At 46.4% G+C, this 22,775-nt stretch overlaps 1 protein-coding gene across 1 annotated transcript in view; it reads left to right on the forward strand.

Annotated features, from left to right (window-relative positions):
- The window catches only part of GCAT (glycine C-acetyltransferase), a 123,328-nt gene that overhangs the window by 22,220 nt on the left and 78,333 nt on the right, over window positions 1-22,775 (forward strand). Inside the window, exon 3 of the mRNA XM_069653057.1 lies at window positions 7,575-7,676. Coding sequence (XP_069509158.1) covers window positions 7,575-7,676 — 102 coding nt within the window. The remainder of the gene's footprint in view (window positions 1-7,574; window positions 7,677-22,775) is intronic.

Below are 22,775 nucleotides of genomic sequence, written 5' to 3' on the forward strand. Positions count from 1 at the left end.
CATTCTTGTATGAAATGTCACAATACACTGATATCGTAACCATTTTTTTCTTAGTGCACTGAGGGATAATGCTTTATGAGGCCACTTCTGTGATGTCATGGTGGGGGGGGGGGTGGCGTGGTCAAATGACATCACTTCCTGTGGGGTGTGGTCTAATGACATCATCACTTCCTGTGGGGGCTGTGTGGTCAAATGACATCACTTCCTGTGATGTCACTCTTGGGGGCATGGAAATGTGATGTCACTTCCGCTACCCCTGGCATTTTGGTGAAATGACGTCCCTGGCACAAGTGCATGGGAAAGTGCATGGAAGGGGGAGAGATGGAACGTGCAGAACAGAGGAGAGGACAGAACAAATAAATAAATAAGTAAAATAAATAAAGGTGGTAGTGCAGCTAGCAAGTGGCAAGTGGTAGGTTAAGCAGATAGGGTATATCTGATAAGTGCAGAGGAGAAATGGGTGGGGGACTGTATGGGTACAGATACAGACCCCCAGTGCAAGGGGTGGCCTGGAGGCAGTGCAGGAGGTTGGCACAGTGAGCAGGTACCTGGCCCGAAGGACCGGTGCACGGTGGAGAGAGGGAAAACCAAATCAGCGGACCCTGAGGGCATTAGAAGTAGAGGAGTGAAGGACTCGAGAGGGGAGGTATAGTTGAAGGTATTTTGGACCCAGGCCCCAGAAAGCCTTGTGGACAATGAAGAGGGTTTTAAAGTTAATCCTTGAATCAACTGGGAGCCAATGAAGGGATTGCAGAGCTGGGGAGATATGATCCCAGGGCTTGAGGCCAAGGACAAGTCTTGCAGTCCTGTTCTGGATGAGTTATGAAGGGTGGAGCGTGGAGGCAGGTAGATTTAGAAAGAAGCTGTTACAGTAGTCCAACCTAGAGAGAACCAGAGCTTGGGAGACCGTAAGCTTCTGAGGGAAGGAGAGGAAAGGCAGAGTATCTCTGAGGAGGTGCAGTAAGAAGTTTGACTTTTTAGAGATGTCGGAGATGTGTGAGGAGAAGGAAAGTGTGGAGTCAAAGATGAGCCCAAGGTTCTTGGCCTTGCAGGTAGGGGTCCAAGGGGGGCCAAGGGAGGCCGACCAGGGGGTGAGGGGGAAAAGATGGTGAAGGTGTACCAATGAGGAGGATCTCAGTCTTGTTGGCATTTAGACAGAGATCGTTGGTGGCACACCAATTTTGAATGGCGATTAGTCATTCCGAGATGAGGGAAGGAGAGGAAGTGGCTGAAGGAAGCCTGAAAATGAGTTGGGTGTCATCAGCATAACACTGAAAATTAGAGCAGAACATGGAAATGTCGTAGGTGAGAGTTGCCAGGTATTAGTTGAAAAGCCAGGGCGAGAGGTTAGACCCCTGGGGAACGCAACGCCACAGGTAGAAAGGGAGATGGAAGATAGGAAGGACCCAAGTTGTACCTGGGAGGGTCCTGTTCCCCCAAACTCCAAAATGCAGAGGCTGCGCGGTGGAAGGAGTGCAGGAGAGTGGTCTTTCCCCATGTGAGCCTGATTACCATGGTTGCCATGTACTGAATGTGCTGGAGACTGAGGCGAGGAGCAGTTAACAAGCCGTAGGTCTCAGGAGCGAGAGGGGCTCCAGAAACGTGACAAGACCAAAGACCCATTCGCGGTGGAAGGGTGTGGGTCCTTAAGCAGTCAGAAGCATCCAAAGTCATGGTAGAGGTATGAGATGCAGTGCGACCGACGGAGGAAGTTTTGAAAAAGCTGATGAGTGAAGCTTGATGTTCTAATACCTTGCGCAAGCATTACCGGCAACAGTACCCAGTTCCCAGTTTATTTGCGTAAAAGTAAAGCGAGTGAATATTGTTCACTGAACTCGAATAATGGAAAATGTAGCACCCATGTGTAAATTAAGTCTTTTTACTCGCGTAGAAAGGAAATATTGCTTACACCCATTGTTCACTATTCCAAGACTGTTACTATCTGGCGTGGTTGCGTGCCACCAATTAAGGAAGGAGAATGCTGCAAAGATTATTAACGAATACCTAACCTTGTTAAATCCATTGTTGAAACCTCTAACTTGTGAATATAACATCAAAATGTGGTCACATGTGCCTAATTTTGATTCCCAAAGGAGAGCTGAACTATATTCTTCACTTTATATGGGAATCCAAATCCATACCAAACTTTAAACTCTGAATATAACCTCAAGGAGTGGTCATGTATGCCTAATTGTGGTTTCTGTAGAGAGACTGCATTCTTTTCTCTACTTTTAAAAGGGATACCTTTCACGAATAAGAAGTTGGTGTGTATATATTACTGAAGCAGGGAACTAGCATTGTCCAAGCCAAGAGTCTCCCCATATTAACATCAATACCAGCCTTTCTTGAAGTTGAAGAGCAATTTATCTGTAGTGTGAAGTTAATTGGCCTAAAATGCAAGTGTGCAAATCTTACCTGAAGCTAAGAGTGGCACCAAGGCTTCTGGGTAATTACTTGGTCTGATAGCTGGCAGAAAGGTACAAATAAAGCTGGGGAAGGGAAACGGACTGCTTGTAAAGATTATTTTCAAGTAAACACAATCTATAGTGCCAAAAACTGCAGATGACCGAGAGAAGATAATCTGAAAGACAAACCCAGGTTGTCACTGTGGCTGATAGACAAGAGAGGCAAAGAGGCTGACCCTTTTGAAAAGAGATATTCGGAAGAGTGCCTTGCGTACCAGAGGATGTTGAAGTACTTTAAAATATATCTTGTCGAAGCCTGTTTAAAAGTCCAAATCACTGAAGCTGTGGTAGCAGTCCAAAAGACTGAAGTGGTTGTTGTTGCATCTACTGACACTTGAATATACATGGCAGTAATCTAAACAAGGGGCAGTGCTGTGAGACAAAGATTACCGTTCTCATGGCCAATCAGATAGAACTGTGGTTGTTTACGTGGAAGCAGCAGCACTAAGAAATCATCCTGACAAAAACACCATTGTGAATGCTAAAGACTCTAAATAAAGAATTTCTAACTGTTGAACAAGAACTGTATGGCATGACATTTATAACGCGCCTGTACAGAAGTGTTCCTAGGCGCGACAAGACAAGGAGGGGGAAACAAATAGAGGACAAAACAACGATCCTACTAGGCTTTGTGTCTTTCAGATCACACAAGTGCGGGGAAGAGGGAGGGGAGAAGTGCCAGAGGGGCGGGGAAGAGAGAAGTGCAGGTAACTCAATAAGTGCAGGCAGAAGGGACTGTAGGGTTGTTGATGCAGACCCTTAAGTGCTGGGGGAGCCCGGAGGCAGTGCGAGGGCAACTGGACATGCAAGAGCTTGGGCCCAAGTTCAGAGGGTAGCCAGGTGGCCAGTGCGTGGAGCAGTCGGGGAAGAGAGAAAGCGGAAGCGAAAAGGAAAGTCTTGAGTTGCTTCCGGAACCGGAGGTGGTTCTGCTCAAGTTTGAGAGAGGCAGGGAGGCTGTTCCAAAAGGAGGCCCCAGCCGAGGAGAGAGATCTGCCACCCACTCTCTCTGCTTGGAGAAGCGCCTGACCCTTAGAGAGTTGGAGGTGGATGAGCGGAGAGCTCGAGAATGAAGATGTTTAGGAAGAGATAGTTGGAGGTAGTGCAGTCCCAAGCCCCAGAAAGCCTTGTCGACGATGCAAAGGGTCTTGAACTTGATCCTTGCAGCCACAGGGAGCCAGTGAAGAGATTTCAGAGCTGGAGAGATACGATCCCTGGGCTTGAGGTGAAGGACAAGTCTTGCAGTCCTGTTCTGGATAAGTGGTAAAGGTTGAAGAGCAGAGACGGGCAGATTTAGAAAGTGGCTGCTGCAGTAGTCCAGCCTATATTGCATCAGGGCTCTGGAGACAGTGAGCTTCTGGGGGAAGGAGAGGAAAGGAAGAATACTGCTGATGAGGTGCAGCTAATAGTTTGACTTCTTAGAGACCTCAGAGTTGTGAGGAGAGAAGGAGAGGGTGAAGTCTAAGATGACACCAAGGTATTAACAGTGGATATATTGCATTTTCGTTTTGAGTTGTGGCAAATCTTCTTGAAGAGGTGACAAAGCATTGTGGCCAGGATTACCATTGGTGCTATTTTTCCAGAAGTAGGAAGTGGATCATGACTGGTGCCTTGTCCCTTATGAGTTCTTACAGGGGCCAAGCCCTCCTCGACCAGTCCTCCTCAGCATCCCTTACCACCACTTGTCTTTGGGCTCCCTCACCTGACTGGCCTGAATCTGGTCCACCCGGTCCATCACACTATTTCCCTTCCCCTTGTTCTTTCTCCCCTTGCACTTGCCCTTCGTAGCTGCCCTTAGCACTTGATCTGCCCCCTTGTCCCCCTCCTCTTGCTCTCCCACTTTGTACTTTCACCCTCCCTGTCCTGCACCCGCCCCCTGCACTATTGTTTTTTTCACTGCACTTGCACAGTCAGAATGCTACAAGGCCTAGTATAACCGTTACTGTTGTCTTTTTTTTTCCTCTGTTCCCACTCCATTTTTTGTTGTCTTGTGGTGCCTGGAAACACTTGTGTATAGGCACCATACAAGTGTCCAATAAAATTTAAAAACCTGTTGCACAGGAGAAGAGACTTGGAACCTTTTTTAATGAACTTTCATTTTGACTTTTCAAGAACTGATTCAAGGCGTTCCTTTCTTTGGTTGAACATTTGCAGAAGTGACTTTGAATCCTGGGGAAGGAGAATTACCCAGGACATTAGGTCATTTAGAAACTGAATATTGTTCATGTCATGTGGTATTGCCATCTAGTTTCTTTGTATATGTGTTGTTTAGTTTGAGGGCCAGTTATGTTGGAGTGTATTCCCATAGGTTTGGTTAAGCAGGGAAACGCCTCAGCAGAGTAGGCACAGTGAGGCATTTTTGAATATTATTTTAAGAATAGAATGTCATACTTTTATGATAAATTGAACAGTTGTCCACCTCACATTACTGACCCCTCACAAAGCACAGCAGAGTGGGGTGGGGTGGAGTGGAGAAAAGGAAGTCATGGTGTTTGAATTTGGGGGTGGGGGCGGTGGAGTTTCTCCAGTATTCCCAACCACCCTCCACCACTATGACCACTGGGTGCACACGAATGCGAGTGTCTGCTACAGGCGAAGGCGAAGCAGCTACAGGGTAGCATCTCGCGTGGGGGTGGGGTGTGATGCATGTAAGCAACGCGTCAACACAAGGAGACAGAGCGGGAGAAGTGAAACATCACGTGATGCAACAGGGAAAGTGCAGCGAGGAAGGATCCCATTCCTCATATGGGAGGGGGGAATAAAGTGCAGATGCTGGCTTCAATGCATACAAAACAGGTGGCAATTCATGCAATTTAAGGGAATCAGCACAGATGTATCGCATTTAAGGATCTGCCAGTATGAATTGTCCACACTAGCGAAAGGAATGAAGAATTAAATCATGCCTTCAGTTTTGGGATGGAAATGGTTTCCACCAGCATGGAGCAAATGGTGAAAGCCAGTGGGATGGGGGTTCATGTGAACTGGCAACCTGGTTGTAGGGTGGGCTGGTGGAGATGGGAGCCTCTGTTGGCAAATGACACCAATGGCATGTCACCACCCGCAGGGGTGGGCTGGCGCAAAGTTAGGTAGGTGGTGAACGCCTGCAAAAGGGGCTGGAGGAATACAGCCCCCCATGTTGCCGTGGAACACCAGGCGCATAGTAAACACAGAGGGCAAGTCCAATTAACACATGTGAATGTGTGGGTGCATGAGCACGCATGTGAATTTGAGCTCGAAAGAAAGATGAATGTCTGCGTGCAAGAAGTGAGGCATGTATGTATGCATGCATGCATGCATGCATGCATGCATGCATGCCAATGGCGAGTCTTTGGCGTTCTAGAACCTGGAGCTGCTCCTCTATTTAGCCCCATTGTTGGTTCACGTGCCTCCAATTTGTAGCATCACCGGTAAGATTTTGTGTAACGGTGGAATCGCGGAATCGGGTAAAGGAGATTTTCGCTTGGATCATTGATTTGACTGCATTCTAGTGTTGGAAATGGAGCGTTCCTCGAGTGCACACGATTGCTCAGTCCGGTTCTGTAGGCCTAATGCCAAGTGATTTCTCATTGGGAGGGGGAGGCGGGGAGATTCTACTTTGTAGCGTTTGACTTACTGAAGTAACCAAATCGTTCTAGTCTGGCTTTCACCTTGCTCGCTCCCTGTCCACATGATGGGTAGAACACCCGCCTACCAAGTCACCGTTGCTGTTTTAGTCGATTGTTTAAGCCTGAGCATCTTGCAAAGTGTTCGGCTGGGTTTTGGTAAACCTGTGGTGTTCGAATTGCAAACAAATTAATAAAATGCTGCGTTTTACTAAGGGCGTGGCCCAAGACCTGGCCACCCAACAGAGTGTCCCTTCATAGAACTCTGGCCAATAGCTTAAAAGCAATGAGCATTGTTGGAACATGAGCATGCCACAATTTCAAATGTGAAACATGCCAGGTAGTGATGCAGCAGGAACCCTTTTTTAGCCAGTTATGGACTCTGCTCTTTTTCATTAGTCCCAATACTCACCCGAACAAAAAATGTCTGCATATTGCAAGACTTGTATACCAATTGGGAGAGCTGCAAAACAGTATGTGAGGCTTTGTCTGTTTCTGCATGCAGTCTCCTGCTCGGTCTGAAGGGAGGGCTGCAGGAGTTTGGCCTGTGGACATACCTGAAAGTTTCCTGGGTTAGAGCCTTGGACACAGGAGAGCTCCGGCAAGACAAACTTTGACGCAGCTAGTGTCCCATTTTCTACCCTGCAACACAAAAGAGGTCATGGCTGGAAGGTTTAGAATTAATCCGATCCTTTGGCATTGCTCTGGGCAACCCTCCAGACCATCGTTCTTCAGCCTGCCAAGCCATTACAGAAGGGGAAAGACCATATGCAGCCATCACCTCTTTGTTTTTTCTTTGTCACCCCGAGTGGGACGGGTATGCTCAGACGTGGGTTCTGTGTCTGCTGGGCCTAGAGACCCAAGCTACTCCTCACTGATGAGGCCCAATGAGGCTGAAACATGCTTGGGGATGATTGTGGTCTCATGCTGAAGGGATGTGACCTAGCAGTTCGGGCTGGACTGCCCTCTTGGGGGTGTGACCAAGCCTGATTTGCATATGGTTTTTCCCCTTCTGTAATGGCTTGGCAGGCGAAGAACGATGGTCTGGAGGGTTGCCCAGGACAATTGCCAGAGGTTTAAGATTAATTCCAAACCTACCAGCCATCACCACCTTCCTAACCTGGCCAGAAGGCTATGTTTTAAAGTGAATTGGGGGAAATGGATGCATTAATCCTCCAGGAAAGATTTTGGTGTGAGTGACTTCTGCAAAGTAATGATGAGAACAAGAATGTACCATCGGACTTGTAGGCCCTCCCACCCCCCATTTCTCCCCTCCAGAGTGGCATGAATTCATGAGTACCTCAGGACCCCCGTCCCGTTCATCGTAGTGATTGTGTGTGCTGACCTATGTCTGTCTTGGCGACGAGAGAGAAGGACGGTCATCTCCTTGTTCTCTCTTCAAAGTGTATGCAAGGTGTAGAGCCTTCTCGTAAGGCTCACTTTGTTTGTTCTACACCACTGTTTTCTTCCGTCTATCTCACTTGTGCTTCCACCCTCCTCCCCTTTTCAGGATATCCACAAATCACTGGAGGATAAGATCGCCCGTTTCCACGCGCGGGAAGATGCCATCCTCTACATCAGCTGCTTTGACGCCAACGCTGGGATCTTTGAGGTGAGCTACGGCCTGTCGTACATTAAGCATTGTTTTAAAAACCTTTTCATTGAGACACCGAACGCATTTTATACGATAGCCTTCTATACCATATGGTATTAAAGTGGTAAGTGTATTGCACAATAAGAGTGATGCTCTTTCTTTGAACTACTTTTTTTTTCTCGGGGAACACGGACCAACGCACTCAGTCACGCGCCTGGAAGCTAGAGAATGGAGAGGAAAACGAAAAAATCGCGCAGCAAGCTTTTCTAAAGCTTGCCACCAGGGTGGCTTCTTGGCGCTGTGACCAGATTGGGCAGGGCAAAGCAGCTGGTTGTTATTGACTGTAAGAGCCGGATTTTCCATCTTGCTGGAGGTGATGTGTTGTGGGAACGAAGGAAGCTATCCAGCAAGGGAGGCTGTACCACAGCTGGGGGCGGGGTGGTGGCGGTGAAGCCACGCCCCCTGGACCGTTACTTACAGAAGCAAGGAATCGACTGACGATTCTCCAAAGAAGCTGTGAGGGCAGTAAGGCTGGAGTTTAGTGGTGAGGGCAGGTGGTCCAAGGTTGTGGAAGGCTCTGCACTTGGCGACAGGAAGCCAGGCGCGAGTGTAGTGAGCTGGAGAAGACTGGCTGTTACTTTGTGGGCTTACTGGACTCTGTGGATGACGTAGACGTGGAGTGCAGACCGGAGGGGATGAGGGTGTTTATTACAGTAACTTTGTGTGGAAAAATCAAGTAGTGGAGATTTTGTTTCTTGTGTCGAGGGACGGAGGGAGGGTGAAAAATGGCAGGATCATACGACCTCACTTATCTGTGGGGGTGGTTGAGTGAGGGGTCTGTTGAGCTTGATGCCTACGTTTTTGACTGACTTGGCGGGCAAATATTGGTCTATTGGTCGGCGAGGAGGCTCTCTGGAGGAGTGATAATTAGTTCAGACTGAACAGTGGCTAAACGCGCCTTAATGGAGGACATGTAGACATGCAAGTTGTTAAAGCTGGAGCCCAGGTGTTTGGTCATTATGCTCTTGATCTGCAAGTTGTGAAAGTAGGAATAGAAAGCGAGACCAAATTAATGAATGAGTGAGGCCAGCGGGCACAGTCTGATGTTGGCCTGGAAAGAATGAAGCGCGTTCAATAGTGCAATGCTCGGTAATGTGAAATGAACAAATTGCATAAAAGCACTGTTTGCATGTTTACTGACCCGTCTGCTGGTGGTGGGGATTGCGGCCACTCTTTTTTAGGGATTGATGGATCATTTTGAGCTTGGGGGTAGAGGGCAGTAGGTGGGCAAACCCTGTTTTCCGGATGCACTCAACTGCTGATTCTGAACATTATATAACCACACATTTGCAACACGCTGCACGTGTGCTGTTGCACTGCGTGCAGCGTTCATGCATAATGTGGTGCCCAGTCCAAGGGTGCCAGTCTATGGGTTGTGCATGGTTTTGGTGTACCTTGCAAGGCCAGGCTCCATCAGTGGACATGTACTGGGAAGGGTTTGTTGTAGAGATTACCATTGCTGCTGCCTTCTGCCCTCCTGTTCTGTGCATGTCGGAGGCTTCCGGAGAAGTCTGTGTGTGCGCATTGGTCACACTTTGTGTTGACATAAACACAGGAGTTTCCGCATGAATGCATTGGCTCCTTGATCCATCTTCGCCCAGTGTGGAGACAGATCGGAATGGCCCAGAAGTAGCCCGACCACTTGTCGTACATCTTGTTTTAGCCGTTCCCAGTGGCTCTAATGGGCCAACAAGTATGTGGCCCTAAGTCTGAACGCTCCAGCCGGACCCACTCTGGTCAGCGGTTGTCCTCTCCCAAACATTTTAGGAATTTCAATAAAGCGCTGATCATTGCTCTTTGTTTTTGCCCTTGGGGTTTAGGGTGGGGTTCATCTCACACTTGTCGGGACTTTTGCAATCCACAGCCTTGATTCATCATGCGGAGACGCACCATATGCCGCTCTAATAGTTATCAGTCGGACAGCTGGAAAATGGAGGTGTGTAGTTAGTATCTAGAATCCTCTATTCTGTGGTCTGAGGAGATCTACTTTGGTAAGATGTGTTGACTTCGTGCGACAGTGGTTCTCCTTCACCTTCATGGGTACAAGGAGGCCATCGCTCGGCAACTGGTGGCCTGCATTGGCCAAGCCAAATGGTCTTCCTTTGGTGGAACAGGGTAGAGGGTTCAACATGGAGATGTTTGTGTTTTTTATTCATTCGTTTGGTTTGGGTTTTTGTTACTTGTTTAACCTCTCCCACTACAGCTGTGGCGTCTCTTGAAATCAATATTAGAAAGTGCAAAGAGGAGGACCCCCGAACCTGGGGTCTCTGGGGAGGGGCTGAGGAGGAGGCACTAATAAATGTGCACCAGCAGGCCAAATACGTTCTTAAAAAGTTGTCATTATCCAAGTACTAGAATCTAAAAGAGACTCCAGGGTAAGATCATTGAGAGGGTCATCCCAGGATGTATAAAGAGAAAAATACACAATGGACCCAAACAATTGGAACATCATGTAGGTGCGGTTCAAAGACCTAAGCCTCTGATCAAATGGAGTCCTACTAACTTGGCTGTCAAACACAATTGTCAGTACAGACTGGATGCTAAAAACCAGAGGGATCTTTACTACGGAAAAATATTCATTTTATTCACATGATTTATATTCAAAATAAAAAATTCACAATTCATCTAATCAATCAGAAAAAAGTGACTTGTGCAATCATAGACTTTGTCACGCTGTTCAATTGAATGTTAAAAAGTCAGCGCCACAAAACCGCTGACGGCAAACACACTTCAACCAGTTTGAATATGACACCTTGAATATGTGAAAAAAATCAATAAATGGTCCATAGGTGCCCCTCTGCGAGAACGAACACGGCCCATTGACATGTTCTTTGGGAAGGTACCCACTCGAGAGTGCGCAGCCACACTTTAGCCCACTGTACCGTTCACCGAAGTGAAATATCCATTTGTATATCAGTCTTTGTCCCACCCACATGGGCAGTCCAGCACCAAAATGCTAGGATTCCCCTCTTAACAAGCGTACCAAAAACAAGCCCAGCCTTGTTGGGCCTCATCAGTGAGGTGGAGCTGTGTCTCTCTGAGCACAGTGAGCAGGGAGTCCACGTCTGGATGACACAGGGACACTTAGGGTGACTAAACCTAAGTCCCTTAAAAAATAGTCCTTAGGCGCCCCCCTGCGGGAACGAACACAGCCCATTGACCTGTCCTTTGGGAAGGTACCCATTCGAGGGTTCGCAGCCACACTTTAGCTCAATGTACCTTTCACAGATGGGGAAATATCCATTTGCATATCAGTCTTTGTCCCATCCACATAGGCAGTCCAGCACCGAAATGCTATGGCAATTCCCTTCTGAACAAGAGTACCAACAGCAACCCCATACACGTGTTTCAGCCTTGTTGGGCCTCATCAGTGAGGTGGAGCTGTGCCTCCTAGAGCACAGTGTGCAAGGAGTCCACGTCTAGATGACCCTAGGACATTTTTTTTTGTAGCATGGACAGTTTGTCACGTTCGGACCTAAAGGAAGAAAAGAAGAAAAATGTTGGTGGCGTCCATTAGCAAATGGATTTGTGGTGCTACCTTGCTGGCCTCTAGTTCATTGTGCCTTAATGCCTGCTGGTGTGCAGGGCATATGAACCCAGGCATGGCAATGTCCTTGGTGGAGGCCCAATGAGTTCTCCTGTTGGAAATGTATAGGGCAGACGCTAAAACTTTCACTAAAGGGTACAGTCTTAATTTGCATGGTCACGCCTCTTGTGCTTTTGTGGTAGGGGTTCTGAGTTCGGGCATTTAGAAAAAACGGCACTGGTTCTTAGGACTGCCCTATAAACCTAAGGTGATTGGTGTGTGCAGCAATTTATGTGGTCTGTACGGTTCTTTATAAGCCCCTCCATCAGCAATTGTTGGTATGTCTTAAATTAACTACTAGGAAGAGTGATGACGTGGAGATATGCTCTGACTACTTGCAAGTAATCTTTATTACTTTTAGTCTTACTCTTCCTCGTCAAAGTGCCTCTCCAACCAGGATGGATGAAGGGGTCTAGATCTGAGGGTAGAAATATCTAGGGTTTGTCGGATTGTGGCAAGGTTTATCCATTTTGGAGGGGTGAGGCTAGGATATAGGTTCCTGTTTGGAGTGGCAAAACTCAAATGTAAGTACTGTGATGAGGAAGAGTAAGACCGGCAGTAATGAAGCATACTAGTTAGAAGGTACTTCAAAGTGGGATGGCCAACAGTCCCGAATTTTGCATGTGGATAGGTTGCGTCCCATGTCCTGCACACACCATGTCTGGGACTGGAAAAGTCCAGGATCAAAGCCTTGCTAGCTCTCGCTCACATGCTAGCGTGACCGTTGAAGCTTAGGGCAGTACAGCTTCCCTCACTTGAGTCTGTGGTACATTTTAACACAGTGCTCTGTGTAATGGGTGGAACTGGAAACTTATGGCCGGAGACGCAGCGGGCAGGGGGCTATTGGCAGGGGCCGATGTCCCTTAAGTGCGAATGGTGGGTGATGAGAAATGGGAATGGTGCATAAAGCGGCAGGCTGTGTGGAAAATACATTTTTTTAAACCCAAGAGAGATTTGTTTAGGCTTGCCTTACTTTGCATGATGCCACTATGACGCTCCATTCAGCTTGCGGAAAATAAAGCTAAAATCCTGCTCCCAATTCTTTAACGTGTATAATATATATATATATATATATATATATATATATATATATTAGTGTAAGGCTAGTTTATTATATAGCTCCTGTTAAAGCCTGTGCATACGGGCCAAAGTACGCAAAGACAGACCTTTCCAGAGTGTTGATATATATTATGAGGTATATTTTAATGTAATTTATGTTAATAGAAAAAAACAATCCTAAGCTGTCATATTGCCCCTATTTTTTTCATTTGCCTGCAGTATTCTTTTCACAATGACTTGCCCTTTGTCTGATGTATACGTTGAGCCTCATTTCTTCGGCGTTTAAGGTTTTCTGCATCTTCATGTGTTAAGATTCTCTTATGCTGCAATGTGCAGTAGAGCTATGCGGAAAATAATTGCATTTACAGAAAGCCGCCTGTAAGGAGGGGAAAAAAGTAATTTATTTTGTTATATTGGTGCTTAATCAAATTAATTTTGGTTTATATTTTTTTTTTCTATGCATAGATTGTCATTGTGATCGAGCACTATCAGTGGACTACAGAAAATACAATAGGTTTTCATTAACACAGTAAGACCAATATATATCCTAAGGCAACAGCTCCCTCTAGCAGTGACAACAGGTGAAGCTATGCATCAAACATACATCTGGCCTTTTATTATATTGTTAGATGTTTCTTTTCAAGGTACTGCTAAGAAGTATTTTTTAGGCACATGAAACTGCACCCTTAAATATTTATGTATACTAAACGTGAGAAGATCTGGGGGTCAAGTGCCTAAATCTCCTACATCTCAGTTTCACCACTTAACCAAAGTGTGTGATCCTGAGCAAATCATTTAATCCCACTAGGTCTTATCTGGAGTACCTGAAACAGATTTAATTCACAATTTATTACATATGCTATTCTAAAAAACCGCCTTCAATGTTTTACTCGACTGTAGAGCTGCTCCATATGTAATAAGTGACCAATCGTTTATTTCGAAGCACACAGGTGTCTCTTGGATCACTCATGCCAACCTCTTAATGTCCCCTCCCAGGGTGCCTCAAAGCATTAAAGACTGATGATGCTACATACAATGCCCTTTCTCTGAAGTTACTTTTGTTGGTGTCCGTGCACATGCAAATTGAGGTTTGCACGTCTTTTGCCCCACAGGGCCTGGACAAAAGTGTACTGCATGTGTAATGGCCCTTAGGTTGTATTATTTGTTTTATCATTTTGTATTTTTATAGCACCTACTGCTATAGGTTATGGTGTCAAACCGCTTTTTGCCTGTCGGAGCGGCGAAGGAGGAGTATGATGGTATGTTCAGTAGTGTTGGGGGGGAGCAAAGTAAGGGTAGGTATTAGGGCTGAGGGTGAGGGATAGATAAGATACTCAGGGTGGCATTGGGATGAAATGTGGAAGAGCTATGTGTACAATTGGACCACATTTATTGTGGGATATTTTTCTTCGAGAGTCTACCTTCTCTTTGGCGCCAACGAGTTGTCTCTGTGGCTTGTCTGTGTATTTTTGGTTTAGGCTATTAGGTGCTGCATCAGCACCACCTATAAGCCTAAACCATTGCATTAGACTACAGACAGGGAAAAATGGCATATGAGGAGGGACACATAGCTTGTAGGTATCTGGTTATTTTGCCCAATCCATTGACTACCCATGGGCATGCCTATCCATATGGCAATTCCTGCTCCTCCATGCCCAAAACACCTCCATCGGAACTGTTTGAGTGCGCTTTAATCAACCCTTACCAACTTTGTGCTAAAAATGCCGGCAATTATTATTATTTTATTTATTTATTTTTTAAAAAGCAATGTTCTGAGAGTTAATGTCTTCCTTGGGGTTGTAAACGCACTACTGGTGCAATAAAACTGTGTTAACCATATCTTCCGTCAGCCCCTGGATTTTTAGAAGCCCTATGCGTGTCCTTCACCGAAGTATTGTTCTAAACAAGCTTTGGCAAAGCCACCAGTTTTAGCGTATGCATTAATATTAGGCATGTGCCAGGCACTGCTATTAGATGCCCATGTACTCGGATCATTTTGCATCTGCTACCATCAATGGCCAGTTAGCCCTACGGCTGTGCATAGCAAGTGCCTTTCCCATGTCTACACAAGCCCAAACTGTTGGCCTTGCCAATGCTTGTTCTGCTTTGCTTCTTCCACGTGGCTGCTTGACGACAGCGTAAAGCTGAATGTCGCAATATTGACTTTCTACTGGCATCGGTGGGGGAATAACGCAGACACGCTGCTCGCCTCGCGCCTGTCGGCAACCTTTATTACTTCCTAAATGTGAAAGCAATGAGTAGCACTGTTTGTGTGTTTCCGAGCCGAAGAGTGGTTCGTCTGGTGGGGAGGCAACCTCGGCTGGCACAGTGCCAGCCTCGTTTGCAAGGGACGGGCGAGCTTGAACTTGCTGGATATAACCTCACCGGAGACGAGTGCTATGCGCTGTAATGCTCGGATTTGGTAGCACAAGAGCCCGATACATTTTCACAATCTTTCACTGCACATTGTTTTTTTCTCCATATTCACTCATGCTAAGGGGCAAAGGTTATCTTGGGGTCGTTGGGTATAAAGCATTTGCGGGGGCTTGTTTCGGAGCTAGCGAAAACCCTGGTGACAAGTAAAAAGGCATTGGCCCTTTTCCAAGTGGTGCAAGGGAAGCTGTTCAGTCGACGTAGAGAGCCAAAAGGATTGGACCATATGGCCTGCCGACAAATCTGTCTCTTCAGTTTATTAGTGCTTGGATGGTAATCGTTGTTTCAGGGCTTTGGGGGCTCCGACCACCTAGCCCCGAGTATGCCACTGTGCTTACGTTATTGTTGGTGCGTATAATGGAGAAAAAAAGAAGGGTAGGTACTTGCAGTCTAGGTTGAAGTGGGTGGGGGCTCTGCCCTGATAGGGTTCAAAAATTGTTCTTGTGCTCAAGCCCTGCCAGACATACCAGCTTGGCATCTGTTCATCTCACTTCGTGTCCCTCTCTTTTTATGTAGTTCTCCATTTGACCCAATTTCTATGCGTGCCTCACTCTTTTTGTCTCACTCTTCAGATCTTGCTTTTCGTGACCCTCTGTTTGTCTGACACAACCCTCTGCCCATCACCACCCCCTCCCCCGCCATTGCATGTAAGATCAGCATCAGATACGTACACCTGGCAGTTGACAAATAACCATTGAGGATTGCTGAGCAATTATGCATCATGACAGCCTTGGGTCATGATGGGTAACGCCTATAAAGTAACCCCCTGAAGGATGTGGTGGTGCTGGGCAGAGCTACTGTTGGTTTGAATAGGTTGTAGAACGCTGGAGGCGCCATCGGACAAGATGCTCATACAACCTGGCAATCCAATCTGTTGAAGCCTGATTTAGAGGTGCACAGTGGTGTTACTCTTGCATTGAATACCGGTTGCCCAACCCTGATTTCCTGAGTCTTTAATTACCGTCGGCATGCATGGTCTTGCCAGTAAGTGACTTCGGAGCTCCCTTTGCCAACAATGGAAAGCGAGGCGCCCTTCTTCTTACACAGCCCTGAATATGAGAACGGTAGGAAAAGGAACTCTGAAGAATTCCCCCCAAAGATAAAATGCTTTGCCAAGCTCCAAGATTAGCATATGGTTTAAATCCTGCTTGAAGACGAACCAGAGAGCATTGAGAAAACGGCATTATACCTAGAAGTCTGCAAGCTACCAAACTCGAGATGCCAAGTACAATGAATTGTATTATGCAATCGTTAATCAAGAAACATTGGTGCCACTTGGATAACTGTGGGACCTGCCAATAAAGAATCTTTGAATTGACACTGCACTTACTGTTTGCCTATGGATCCTGAAGGAAGGTTTGTGTCGGAGGCGGCCGTGTTAGGCGGTGCGGCCTGATGCTGCCTCTATCATTGTAGGGTGCTTTACTCAAATCTTGGAGTTCGACTCTCGCTGTGATGGAGCCCAAACACGGCGAGGCGAGGCTTGTTGGCGAGGCGTGCATGGCCGTGATATCAGCATTGCCAGCGGCTGGGAGTGCGACACCATTCAGCAGTCAGGGACCCTTGATCCCCTAGTTCCTGAACGCCGGCTGTTTTTTCGCCTCCGGTTCCTTCAGATACATACTGCTGGCGGCCTGCAGTAACACGTGGGAGTTAGCTGTTTTTGCAGTACGCTGCACGCACAGAGTTTTCGTTTCAGGTTCTGGATTGGATTGGGAGCATCATAGTCGGGTAAGCTCCCGTTGCTCCTCTGCCTATTTCCACCGGTACTGGCACAGCGCTTACTGATTTTGTTGCAGGTCTGTTGCCATTATGTCAGGTCTAACGTCAAAGAATGTTTTGAGTATGCATACAGCCATAGCCCAGCCGAAAGATCAAGAGAATATGGAGATTTCCAGCCCTCAGTATATTGTGCGGGCTGATTTTTCTCCACGCTCTCCTGTTTTGGCTCCCCATGGGAGAGGTAGTCGGTTTTCTGAGATTTTGGCACTAAGTGCGAAGAGGAGATTAAAGCTCCAGAAGGACGAGCTCCTTCTTACCAAACTCTTGTACAGTAATAAAAATAAAAATGGAGTTTCTGGGAAGAGTGGGAATACTACAATATCCTGTTTGCGTTTTCCTACACCATTTGCACTTAAATTGTTTGACGACCCTAATGCAGAGAAAGGGGAGCACGCTAAGATTGAGGCACCCAATAAATCAGAAGCCCACAATCGGAGGAGTGCCCAATCGGCATCAATTCAACTGATCTTCAAAAACGGGGCAGCCAGAAGATACGACTGCAAGTAATTTAGAGAGGGTCCAGACACTTGGCTGTCCCATAAGAACCACCAGCTATTGCTGGACTTAGTGTCTTGCTCAAACCTAAAAGACCTTCAGTCTTGGGTGGCTTTGGTGGGCTCAAAATCTTAGGAGTCGGATATATCAAGACCCCATAAGCCACTATGATTTGCAGATAACACAAAGGATAAACATTTGCAAACATTAACTTTCCAGCAGGGGTTACATCAGGGTTGTCAAACTGACACCTTTGAGCCACCCTCACTGAGGTCTATGCAGTAAGTGAAACCAGCAGTTCCTGTCTCATGCCCGGGATCTGATAACTCTGAGACCATGGACTTTTCAAAGCACAAGGACTTGCAGATTAAGAATTCAGCAATGAAATCACTGACTTTAAGTTTAGGAGCTTTGCCTCGGATCCTAGAAATTCCGTCATCACAAATGTTAAGAAACCGGATCAGTCCGAATCCAGGGAGGCCCTTAAGAATAAAATCTTAGCTTGGCTGAATCTAAAAGTGACACCCAATTGTGTTAGACCTCAGGATCTGAAGGTCCTTAGGAGAATCCAGATTGAGAACTGGTGCAGTTTAGAGAATACGGGCTGCGTTATAGTGGGATGTGGCTCCAGTAGTTTACCCTAGTTTCTGCATAGAATTACCATGTTGAATCATTCATTAATGTCAACTAACTTAAATATTGTTTTGAATTGACCTCTCCTAAATATTGACACATTATTTTTGCTGTTTGGCCTCTTACTTTCTGCTTTTATGTTTTATATTTGTATGTTGTGTTCGTGTGTATGCACCATCATGCCTCCGGGCCCATTGCTGCGCATTATAAATAAATAAATAAATAAGAGACGCACTCCTACACCGAGAGAAAGAAACTGAACAACACAAAGGGGGCACAGAAAACTCGAGAGGGTGCTTTGGGGGAGAGCCGCTCAGGGAGAGGGATGCATGTATGGGATTTATAAACTGCAAACCTAGCAAGAGGGTGCTGGTGGTAGAGGACACGCCCTGGCAGTTACAAGTAGTCTATAGTATGCCAGAGGTCTGGGGGTTAACACCACAAAATTGCAGCTTAGCAGGGTACCCAAGGCTCATTGAACCCTCCCCTGGCAATGATGAAAGACTCAGCCCTGGGGCAAGTTAGAACTGTCCTTTATTTTTCCAACAGGCAGGGATCATACAGGAAATAACAAAATCTCCGGCAATAACAGCTCCGGAGCCCATGTCACAAGCTTTTATCCCGTAGTGACATCACAATTCCTGACACTTCCCAAAAAAACCTATGAACCAAACCCATTAAGTAGATCTGGTAGTTGCACCTATAGAGATCCCCTATGAGTTATTCAATTGGTCTTTCCCTGTCAGGTGGGTTCACCTGAGACTTACCCCCAAACTATCTATTACGTTGTTGCAGGGTCGCAGGACTACAATTTGCCCTTGCACCATCACACACCACCCCAGGATTTGAGTGGCTGCAGTGGGTCTCCCCGGGCCTGGGACCCTGCTTTGTTCACATCGCTCAGTGTACCTTTTCAAGGTAATGAGAAATACTGTGTGTCCCCATTGTTGCCACTGGTATAGCCACCTAGCCTGGGAGAGTGCCTGCAGGTTGCAATGTTTGGTGGACAACCCATGTATCAATTCTGCCTGTCTTGCTGGGAACAGTTCAGCTTCTCACCACAAGTATAAAGTCATTGTCTGGCTCAGATGAGTCACATGAGGATTTTATTCTGTTATTTTGCAGGTGGCTCCCTAACCCAGGAGCCAGGAATTTTCCACCCGTCCTTGTCCTTGGCAGTGAGCACTGGCTCTGGGCTTCACGCTGTATATATATTTATATTATTTTCTTTAGAGGTTAGTAGTACTTGAGCCCATCCAGGTTCCTTCTACGTCCCTGTAGCTCCATATGGTTAGTTGCAATAAAGCAGTTGCAAGCTTGCTCCGGGTGAACATTGCTTTCTTGTGTTTCTGTGTTTGGCTAGTGAAAAGGAAAGGATTCTGACGGTATGTATCTGTTCTCTATCTTTAGAACAGTGTGTGTATGCATGTGTGTCTGCTTATCTTCGTGCAGGGATGCAAGCTTACTTTAGTGACAACACGATACAGCAACGTTAGTCACAATGACGTTGGCACGGCTGGACATTTATCATTAGTCAACCTGGTCCAGTGATGAGGGACCTGTATCCTCGAAGACATCAGCTGGATAGGGTTTGAACGGTTGTCTAAGAGAATATCTGTTCCCATACATGGAATAGACCTGTCCACCTGGGGTTTGGCCAAACAGCGACTGGCATCTCTTGTTTCTCATCCATAGGGCTGACATGCGCATAGGGGACACAAGGGACATTCCGCAGACCCTCCCTTCAGTCTCCCCTCTGGTTGACTTGTATTCACCTTTGCCCTCGGGACCCAAATCCTCGTCACCCCTCATAGATGTCCATAAAATCTTGCATGGTCATCTAAACTGTCATGTAACGGCAGTCTCCTTCTGGGTTGCACCACACCTATTCCCCATTGTCGTTGGGGTCCTCGAACACTGAGTACCCTGTTATTTGTGTCCTTTGGGTAACTCGGGCTGCTATTATCTTGTCTCTTTCGGAAGTTGTTTCTACTAATATTTCATTCCTACAGTTTTCTCTGTTTTTTGGCATTGGGTGTTGCATTGTGTTAGTAGTACTAAAATGAATGCTGCCAGAAACACTTTCAGTCCGTTGTCCATCCATTTAGATATCCATGAGAATATGTAGGACAGCCAACCTTCATCTATACCTACGCCCTTTGCTGCTTCCTCCATTTTGGCATGCATTTGTGATAATTTAACTGCTTCCGTGAGTGTCCCGTTTGCTTCATCATTTGCTGGAACGAACATGCAGCAAGAATATCCGCTCTTGGCGCACACTCCTGCTTCCATTGCTGTGAGGAGATCCAGAACATATCTGTTCTGAAGGGCCATCAAGCTTACTGCTTGGAGCTCTTCTTTTATGGTGTTGGAACCCTTGACAGTGGAGTTTATGGTCTGCATCAGCTCCCACCTCGTAATCTGGAGCCATTTTGCATTTGTGTATGTCTGTACAGCAGGAACGTTGGACACAAAGAACATTTCTGTTCTGCTGAACAATCGGTGCTCAGGTGGTATGTCGTCCAGAGAGTCTTCCATTGTTGATGATATGCAGTTTCCTATCTTCACCCTAGTTAATTCGACGGATCACTTCTTTCTTCTGGCAGAGTCCATTTTAGGGAATTGTCTGTTTTGATGTCTTTCTGTGGAACTACTAATGCTGGCGTGTTGATGTGTACCAGTGAGCATATTTCTCCCCAGTTGGGTGGCAGTTTCTCGTATGCCTTGGATCCGCAAGCCCAATAGTGATCCATTAGTACTGCTGTCCCAACTTTCATGCCTGGAGCTTTCACTGTCTGCTAGCATTCTTTGTTTTCTCCAACCTTTACTGCTCCATCATTCTGGAAACATAATGCTCCCCCGTGGTACTATGGGCATGGGCCCAGCCTCATTCTCTACCTACGTTAGTAATTTTGCACTTGCTTCCCATTCCCTTTTAGGCAGTTTTCATTTTCTTCTTGAACTGTACGAACTGGAATGGTTGGGAGCGAATGTGATTTGTACCCTTCGGCTGTGTATACTTGGTCATATACAAGCATCTGTAGTCTTTCCCAGCATCCTGGTTCTGCTCCTATTTCTGTGGGCCCCCTCTCAGGACATGGTAGTACTTTCAATGTTATTGTTTTTGTCTCTCTTTTCTGTAGGCAGTCTGTGATCTATTGTATAGCCTGGTCTTTTTCCAATAACTGTCCATGTCTAGTGTTTTTATATAGCTGTCATAATAGGGAAATGTTGCCTTGGACGTCCATCATAAGGTTGCCAGTTCCCCTTGGTACCTTCCTGGGGTGGTACACATTGATAGGTACATAAGGCACTGTGCTCTTGCTGGTGGTATTTCAGTTGCCACAAATGTTCTGGAGACACTCATGATGTAGGGGATGAGGGAGCAGACATAGCAGCTCCCTCCAGTGGTCCGTTTACCTACTCTAGTCATGGTCTTGTACCACATGTTATTGGATAATCTAGCAGTATCCGTGAGATAGGAATCGACTCCTCCTACATCAACACTGCGTCTTCCTCTCCTTACTGGTCTGGCAGTGCTTCCCTCCCGACCTGACATGGTAACCACACCTGCTGGAATTGGGGTTGTGCTAATAGGGGTCACCGCTTTATTTTCATCAGCAAAAGACAGTCGACAAAAAATAAGGGCAAAGATACCAAGCGAAAAGGAGACACAAGTCAGTATTATCACACTTTTAATAATGGCATTCATTACTTACTCCGCTTCGGAACCTTGTGTAGCTTTGAAGATTTTGATGAACCACCTGAAATGCATTAGAAATGCGTTTTTTTGTTGTTAGTACCATTTTATTTTAAGCTCTGCTGTCAAAATGTTCTACTGCAGTAAGGAATAACAGTTCACACACAATGCGTATTCTGGGGTCACAAAACACTTTAAGTACAGACGGATTTCCTCGATGAAGGGGTATGTTTGGGATAAATAGGTCAGGAAAACACAGAAGAATAAAATAGGAGAGGGTCTTCTTACACAGTTGGATCTCTTTACAAAGAGGACAAAATGGCCTTGGAAAGTCGCAGGGTGAGGGTCTTCGGGATGCATAGAGACAATGGAGGGATAACAGTCGTAACTTTCACGATGAATGCTGTCAGTGTGAGAAAAGAAAAATAATAACCGAACGGTGCATCCTCACTCTGGACGTGTAGGAATTCCTTTCCCTATCTCTCTCACTCATGAGGAAGTAATCAAGGGTTGGCCTCTGCTGGGCTGCGATGCTGCTAGGTGACCTTTTTGTTCTTCCTCTTATGGAGCGTTGGACCTTTTCACTGTCGTTTCTAGGAGAGGCCGCTGCTCGATAGGGCTTGATGTCCACAAGCTAGTTCCACGCTTTCTTACCCATTATATTCACAGTGTTAAATAGTTACTTCTTTATCCTCGTAAAATCGTGCAAGAGGACCGTGTCAGGATAAAGTTGTGGTGGTTTCAGTCGTTCGTTGTTTGTTTCTGTATTGTTGTTGCCATTCTTCTTTTCCTTTTGGGCCTCTCCCGTTGTACCTGCAGTTGGCGAGAAATAAGAGGCACTAGCCATCAAGGCAGCAGTGTTCTCATACATTTCCTGTCCCAATACATCCGACATTGTTTGCATCTGTCAGAGCCCTAGTGGGAGGAGGCAGGGGGAGTCACATGCGTCGCCCGGTTAACACCTTGTGTGGGGTTAAATGATGGTTGAGCCCTGGTTTGTTGCGCAATGCGACTAGAGCTAAGGGAAAACAGTGTAGCCAGCTTTTATTCAACAGTTTCTTTTATCTTGGCTATGTTCTCCTTAAGCAGCCATTGAGGCGCTCACACACCCTGTTTGGTACGCACAGGAGAATTTGTGTTCGATTCCTAACAAAGTTGTGATGTGATGAACACCTCATTGGCGAAGTGAGGACTGTTGCCAGACGGCAGGCCATCGCACACGCCCCATCGTGGGAAAACCAGGAATGTTGCTGCTTGAATGACATCAACCACAATCATGTAGCGGTAGCCCTGGCATACTTGAAGCATGTCTACATAATCGACATGATGGTGTTGGAATGGGCCCATAGGACGAGGTATGACTCCTCTC

This window comes from Ambystoma mexicanum, chromosome 3q (assembly GCF_040938575.1).
Source record: "Ambystoma mexicanum isolate Mex_15411 chromosome 3q, UKY_AmexF1_1, whole genome shotgun sequence".
NCBI lineage: Eukaryota > Metazoa > Chordata > Amphibia > Caudata > Ambystomatidae > Ambystoma > Ambystoma mexicanum.